Raw genomic sequence first — 7719 nt, forward strand, 5'->3', positions numbered from 1 at the left:
AACAGTGTGAACTGTGCTTCACAGAGGTAACGTTCCACTCTTCTAGATTGTCCATATTGACCACTCGACCCAGAATGATCTAGGCATCTGGGCTATCTCTATACAAATCACTTGTGGGATTGTGGGGAAAGCAACTTTATCATGCGGACGGAACTACTGAGTTGGGAGACTGCCTAAACCTCAGGAAGCAAACTGGAGGATACTCAAGATGTTAAAACTCAGCTTCAATCAGGGGCTTTAATAAGATGGGTGCTCGTGTGTGTGTGTGTAGGCAGAGATGTGTGCACATCTTCAAACTGGCTTATTCAAGGGGATGCACAAATCTTACATTCAAATTTTAATCATCGTTTATGAATAAAACCCAAAACCAAACCCACTGCTGTCAAGTCAATTCTGACTCATAATGACACTATAGGACAGAGTAGAACTGCCCCATAGAGTTTGCAAGGAGCACCTGGTGGATTTGAACTGCCAACCGTTTGTTAAGCAGCTGTAGCACTTAACCACTACGCCACCAGGGTTTCTCATTTATGAATAATCTACTGTATTTCTGGTTCCCTACAGATGTAGGGAACCCAAACAGAGAGAGCTCTGTACTCACAGAGCTTTCAGGCTAAAAGGCAGAAGCAGAAAATAAATTAGTACCAAAGTAAATGGCCAGGACAGTATCATGTACTGTATCATGTACAGATAGAAAATAGAGCAAACTAAGAGCATAGAGAGACTAGGTGCAAATATTTTAGATTAGTCATCAAGACAGGTTTCTTGGAGACAAGAATGATTGACTAGAAGAGAAAGAACTAGACAGAGATGCACTGGAGACAGCACCCCAGCAGAGAAAACATCAAGTGTAGAGCCTGAGGCAGGAGGGGGCCCTAAAAGCAGTAAGCAGTCTGTTGTGCCTTCACAAAGGAGAGTGTGTGTGTGTCTGTGTGCCTGTAATTGATGTACATGAGTTCGTATATATCAATATGTACCTCTGCTAGGAACAGGGATACCAACATGACTAACCACGTCAGTTTACTTATTATGGCTGAGCAATGGGAAATGTCAAAATGAGTGGCATTGAAAGAGGAATTATGCTCTATAAAGCAGACAGTGGTCCAGCATTGTGCAAGAGCTCTCTAGGGAATTTTGTCAGGAAGAGTTTAGTGCAGCCCCAAGAGTTATTTATTAATCTAGGGGTTGAAGGCCAGGCCAGCACTGTTCCTGTTCATAGGCTGATTGGGCTATATAGTGCTGAGTCTAGCCTCCCCTTCACCCTGCAGCATCTGCCACATCCCCAGGCTGGAGGGCCAGCTTCCTTATCACTGCATCCCTGCTCTATAGAAGCCCCAGTAAGTCACATGTTGTGCATGGATCTGGGGTCCAAGAGCAAGAGTCTGGCAACTTGACTTGGCTCTGGAGGCCTAGAGAAGACTTACTGAGGATGGAGGGATGGTAGATGGCAGGCAGGAGGCATGCCGGGGTATCACTTTCTGTCTTGTGCTGGGGTACCTGTGACCTTCCTAGATCTACCTGATGACTTACAAATGAGACTGTGTCTTTGTTTTCAAAGGGAGCTTTGGAGGGCTAGGTCTACAGGGCTGGGATACTAAAGTTCCCTTGGGAGGGACAGCTGAAGGGAGTTTTGAAGGACACATGGAATGTTGAGTGAGAAATCGGAGAAAGATTCAAGGCTTTGACTCACAGAACACGGGAATTCCTGCCAAGAACGAGAGAGGGATCTGGCACCCTGCCAAGGCAAGCGTAATGAGAAATTTCTGGAGAAAATGCTTTGGAAGCAAGCCTCTCTTGCAGTGGGAAATACAACATCAAGAGTAAGCAAACTCAAGCTAATTCTGGGTCAAATTACGGGACTAGTAAAAGGCTTCATCTGAGGTCGGGATCTTGACACTTCCTTTCTAGAAAACCAGCCTGCACCTTAGTACCTGCTACTGAGTAAATGATGGCTAGCTGCCCCTGGAGGAGAGTGGGATATGAAGATAGAAAGCAGGTGCAAGTGGCACATGGGTCAAGAAAGGACAGGTCTCCAACAGACACCCTCCATTCACCCTCACACTCCTCAAGTCAACAGGCATGAGTGGGCTGACACTATGTAGCCTTATTTTTTCTCATGGACACAGGAAGCATACTGACAATCTTCCAGAAGTAACACCAGAAGCCTGGGCACCCTTTACTCCCCTACTTCGGCCCCCCACTGCATGTTGTTGTATGTACATTTGTTAAAGTACTGATAATACAAGGTCATAGGAAGATTTACTTGTCCACCTCCCTAGTCTAGAGACCAGGTATGGGTCAACCATCTCTACATCACTGCCCAATACAAGTCATAGGACAAAAGGCATGTTGGTTAACTATGTGTTGATTATCTGTACCAGGTGAGATCATCTTCCTTAACTTTCCCCACATCTAGGCGAGGACCATGTTCCTGTTTTCTTCGCTCCCTCTCCTTCTCCTGAGTGTGATGACAGCATCTTGTTCAGAAACCTGTGAAGAAGTCCAGAAGACCTGCCATGTGGTTGCCTGTGGTTCCCCAGGCATCAATGGCCTCCCAGGCACCAAAGGAGAAAAGGGAGAACCAGGTACAGGATGAGCTGCTCTGTCCCGGTGACTGTACCTCCCAGGAGAAACTTCCTGATGTGAGGATGGTAATGTCCTCTTTACCAGATTGTGTTTAGGCAGACTGTATTTCTCTCAACTATATGCTACAACTTGAAAGAGATAGGGCTCAAGCTCTCTGGCATACCAGGCTTCCATAAAGGAGTTGGTGACATGTGGTTGTTCTGAATACCCAAGGTGGTGACCTTGAGGGCAGGCCATACCATGGAACACAGGAGAATCTTTCTTCTGTGACTCATCTCTAGCTCATTGGAAGCAGTGACTCATAAAAGTTGGCCCTCGGTTAATGTTTCCTTTCTCTTGGAAATGGACTGGGCATCTAATTCTTGGAGAAAGAGAGCAAGAACACACATACTGAGTCTTGTTTCCTTTCTCTTTCAATAGGCCAAGGGCTTAGAGGCTTGCAGGGTCCTCCTGGAAAACTGGGACCTCAAGGACCCCCAGGCCTTCCTGGGTTGCAGGGAGTAATGGGTCCAAAAGGAGATCCTGGAAAGAATTCAGGTAAGGCGCTCATCCCAGGAAGGTCTGGTCTAAGGGCACATAGGGCATTGGTACAAGTAGGAAGTGCCCCTTCTGCTGCCTCACTGGAAGATACTTAACTCTGCTTCCTGGCCCAGTGCCCTCAGTACTCTCTAGGCTACACAGAGACCAAGGGAATTCCCACTGTGCCTGAGTCCAGACTTACAAACCCTTCATGACCTCTTGCTTACAAGGCCCCCTGGAGGAACTGGAACCTGGCTCCCCTTCAATTTAAGCATTCAATTGTAAGGCTCTGGTCCAAGAGGAAAGAAACAGGCCATCTCAGAAGAGGGCTTCTGGTGGACCAAATCGTTAAGTGCTCAACTACTCACCAAACTAACCCATAAACATATTGGAAGAAAGGCCTGGCATCTTCTTCCAAAAGGTCACAAACTTGGAAACCCAATGGAGCAATTCTACTCTGTACGATGTGAGGTTGCCATAAGTCAGAATCAGCTTGATGGCAACTGGTTTGTTTTTTTTTAGTATATATAAGGTGTATCAGTTATTTTTTATTGCATAACAATACATTCCACAATAGCCATTTATTCAAGCAATTCTGTAGGTCATCAATTTGGGCTGGGTAGAGCCAAGTGGTTTTTCTGTTGGTCTCAGTTGAGCTTGCTCACGTAATCATGGTCAACTCATTGTCAGTGGTCTCACTCACATATCTGGCTGTTGATTGGCTGTCAGTTGGAGTGATGAGGGTAACTGGGCCATGGGTCTCTCATCATCCAGCAGACTGTCTTTCACTTGTTCACAGGGTGATGATCACAGGGTTCGCAAGAGTAGGAAGAACAGAAGCTGCAGGGTCTCCTGAAGGCTCAGAACACTTACGGAGTCTCTTCTGCTACATGCTATTTGTCAAAACAAGTCACAAGGCCAGACCAGATTCAAGGAGTGGGGAAATAGATTTCATTTCTTAATGAGAGGAGCTGCAGTCAGTCGAAGCCATTTTTGCCATCTCCCACACATAACTTCCCTTGGAAAATCTATGGGGCAATACTATACAGTCACTATGAGTCGGAATCGACTGGATGGAAGTGGTTTGGGTTTACACATATACTTATCTCATCCCCTTCCTGCTTGGATAATAGAAAACTCACAAGATCTTCGTTTACTGATAAATAGAACAAACAGGGAAAAACAAAAACAAAACTTTCAGAAAGACAAAACCCTTCAACCTTTTAAGGCAATATTCACCAGCCTATAATTCCCCAAGAGATTTCTTTTCAGCCTTGCTAGAGCAACTTATTTAGAAAAAAAAAATAATTACTGAAGAGCCTGGCCTAAGGAGAGCTATCATGCTAAGTAATCAGGGAATGTATGTGCATTGCATGTGAGTGTGGGCATGTACGTGTGCATGAAGTGTCTTTAGATACCTTTAACAGATTGCGAGCAGTGATGTTTTGGACTGGGTGAAAATAGAGATACTTTTCCCCTTTTTTTGATGTTCTGTATTTTTTTATTTCCCTTCAATAAGCAAGTATCGATGGAAAAGAAAATATTTTTAGTTTGAAAAAGCATAGCCCACACCCAGAGATGCACAGTTTTGGGACATCACCTCAACAATGCTGTATCACCCTGCTTTAATTTTCTAGATTATGATAGTGGCCTGGCTGCTTCAGAAAGACAAGCTCTGCGATCAGAACTGGACCGTATCAAACAGTGTAAGCCTTCTTCTCTCTTACTCTTCAGGCAGCTTTGAGTTTGGGAAGGTAATAAATACTTGCTGAAGGCATATTATTTCCTGGTTCCTGGATAGGAATTTCTCATGCTGTTATCTCCTGAAATTCTTACCACCACCTTTCTGGTGGAAAGGGAGGTTATTAAATTGTTCAAAGGCACAGAACTAATAATTGGCAGATCCTGTATATTCTGCTGTCACGTCACTGAAAATGGGACCTATCACCCTTTGTAAGCTGGCTTCTGGCCCAGAGCTCATGTTCTCAAGTATTTTTCTTTAGTCTTAAGACAATAGTGAATTCTGAATTATATGCATTCTAAAATTCTGATCCAAAACAACAAGGGCCTTTCTGCCAATTTGTCTTTCCAGAGTAAGTTTGCCAGATTTAACATATAAAAATACAGAACACCCAGTTAAAGTTGAATTTCAGGTAAGCGACAATTAAAATTTTTCAGTATAAGTATGTCCCAAGTACTGCATGAGACATACAGTAAAAAAAAAAATTGCTCATCTGAAATTCATATTTAACTAGACATACGGTATTTTATCTGGCAACCCTACCCTAAAGGCCTGCCCAGAGAAGCAACTAGGGCCGTGCTTAAAGACAAGTCAGTGTCACCTACTTTTTCCCATTTCAGGGCTGATTTTCTCTCTGGGCAAAAAGGTTGGGAAGAAGGTCTTCTTGACCAATGGTGAAAAGACGACCTTTGGCAGAGTAAAGGCTCTGTGCGCTCAGTACCAGGGCTCTGTAGCCACCCCTATGAATGCTGAAGAGAACGCAGCCATCCAGAATGTGGCCAAGGGAGAAACCTTCGTGGGCATCACCGATGAAGCAACTGAAGGCCAGTTTGTGGATCTGACAGGAAGGAGTGTGACCTTTGTGAACTGGAATAATGGTGAGCCCAATGACGCTGACAATTCGGAAGACTGTGTGATGCTCCTGAAAGATGGCAAATGGAATGACATCTCCTGTTCTCAGTCCTTTGTGGCAGTCTGCGAGTTTCCTGCCTGAGGGAGCACACCTCTCCGGCCCTCCTTGACCTTTGTTGTACCCCAAAAACCTACAGTCTGCTTTGAAAGATAAATAGATTTCCCCAAACTCAGTGTGGAGTTGTTCTTTTTGTGGGGATGGGGGACTGGAGAACATAAGAAGAATGGATTGAATGATGGGACATGGAAGTGAGAAGGGGGAGAACCTGATAATGATACAATGAGAGTTTCTAGTTCATCCTTAATCAGCCATAATAACCACCATTCTTGAAGATGCATCCAATGTTTTAAATTTTGGCAGCATACAGTTTCCTAAGCAGAAGGTTTTAAAGGCAACAAATTATTTGGAAGAATTTGGCCTAGTGGACTTGTTAAAAAAAAGTCAGATCAGTTCCTAAGATAGGAGTGAAATCATTGACAGAAACAATAAACACTGTACAATTTCATGCAGTGCATTCCCAGGTCCAGAGCTGAAAAATTGTCAGGGAAACATCTGCCATTATGCTAAGCTACCAGAGACAATAAAGAAATATTTCAGAATCTGAGCTGTTGCTGTGAGTCGGAAGTAAGTCAAGGGCAACGGGTTTGGTTTTTTTTTTTTAGTTAAAAAACCTATTGCTGACAAGTTGATTCTGACTCATACCAACCCTACAGGACAGAGAAAAACTGCCACACAGGGTTTCCAAGGAGTGGCAGATGGATTCAAACTGCCGACCTTTCAGTTAACAGCCTGAGCTCTTAACCACTGTGCCACCAGGGCTCTGAGCTCTCTAGTTAGGCCTATCTAAATTAGATTCACAATTCTACACTTAATGGCTTTGTGACTGAGCTCACAGACTGTCTCAGCCATTTATTATAACTATGAGAAGAGACAATTAAATAAGATAATAACTGTAAAGATAATAAGTTTAAAGTACTTAGTAGAGTTCCAGGAATAATCTCTAAATGCATATTAGTTACTATATTTCAGATCTTAATAACTCCACCATGCCCTACTTAAGTTGCCATGTGTCTTTCTCTAGTTGTGGATGGCTCATTTTTGCTTTTAAAGAGAATCAAGTTGAAGAAAAAATTGTAGTGAAACTAAACCAGTAGGTCTTACATTGGTGAGAGCACCTTGAGTTCTGGGTTCTAAGAAGTCTGAATGGAGAATATCTCAAAAAACTTCAGTGTGTATCTGTTAGATATAATGGAATGATTAGAGTGAAGGAAGTTGGGGGTGGATGGGTCCTCAGTTTGACGAAATTAGTCTAAATGAACCATTGGCATCATCAGATGGAAATGGGTCCCATGCTGTCATCATGTCTCAAATCCCAGGGTTTAGATTGATACCTTGTTCATATGCCATTTAGCTCCACAGGTACGCACACACTGTTGCACACCCATAGAGAACCCTAACTCTGACACCCCAAGTTTACAAAGTCACCTGGATCATAGCAGAAACTCATAAATGCTGAGTTGGAAGTTTTTAACTTTTTTTTTTATAATTTAAAATGATACGATATTTACTTTAGAGAGAGTTAGCAGGTTAAACTATTCATCCATTCTACTCTTTATGAGTGATCGGGTTATTGCTAGCTGTTGGTTATTATGAATAAAGCTGCTATAATTATTTTTTACACGTCTTGGTGATTATATGCACCCAATTCTCTTAATCATATTCCTAGAAGTGGAATTTCCAGGCATTTAGGGTATTCCCATGTTTAGCTTTAATTGTTATTGTTAGCTGACATGGTTGGTGCCCGACTCATGGCAACCCCATGTACGATGGGTCAGATCGTTGTGATCCATAGCGTTTTCATTGGCTGATTTTCAGAAGTAAATCACCAGGTCATTCTTCCTAGCCTTGGTCTGAAAGTTCTGCTGAAAAGTGTTCGTATCAATTTAAACTTCCAACAGCA

At 43.2% G+C, this 7719-nt stretch overlaps 1 protein-coding gene across 1 annotated transcript; it reads left to right on the forward strand.

Moving 5' to 3' along the window:
- Window positions 1-2425: 2425 nt before the first annotated feature.
- MBL2 (mannose binding lectin 2) lies at window positions 2426-6382 on the forward strand. The gene is made up of 4 exons (XM_003409026.3): window positions 2426-2585; window positions 3007-3123; window positions 4743-4811; window positions 5467-6382. The coding sequence occupies exons 1-4, from the start codon at window positions 2426-2428 to the stop codon at window positions 5838-5840; spliced, it is 720 nt and encodes a 239-aa protein (XP_003409074.1). The 3' UTR covers window positions 5841-6382.
- Window positions 6383-7719: the final 1337 nt, after the last annotated feature.

This window comes from Loxodonta africana, chromosome 16, assembly GCF_030014295.1.
Source record: "Loxodonta africana isolate mLoxAfr1 chromosome 16, mLoxAfr1.hap2, whole genome shotgun sequence".
NCBI classification, from domain to species: domain Eukaryota; kingdom Metazoa; phylum Chordata; class Mammalia; order Proboscidea; family Elephantidae; genus Loxodonta; species Loxodonta africana.

What these genes read in the sequence shown, in the direction of transcription:
- MBL2 (XM_003409026.3), top strand. Translation starts at nt 2,426, where the DNA reads ATGTTCCTGTTTTCTTCGCTCCCTCTCCTTCTCCTGAGTGTGATGACA. An exon ending in AGGAGAAAAGGGAGAACCAG is followed by an intron (nt 2,586 to 3,006) that starts GTACAGGATGAG and finishes CTCTTTCAATAG; the next exon opens with GCCAAGGGCTTAGAGGCTTG. An exon ending in AGATCCTGGAAAGAATTCAG is followed by an intron (nt 3,124 to 4,742) that starts GTAAGGCGCTCA and finishes TTAATTTTCTAG; the next exon opens with ATTATGATAGTGGCCTGGCT.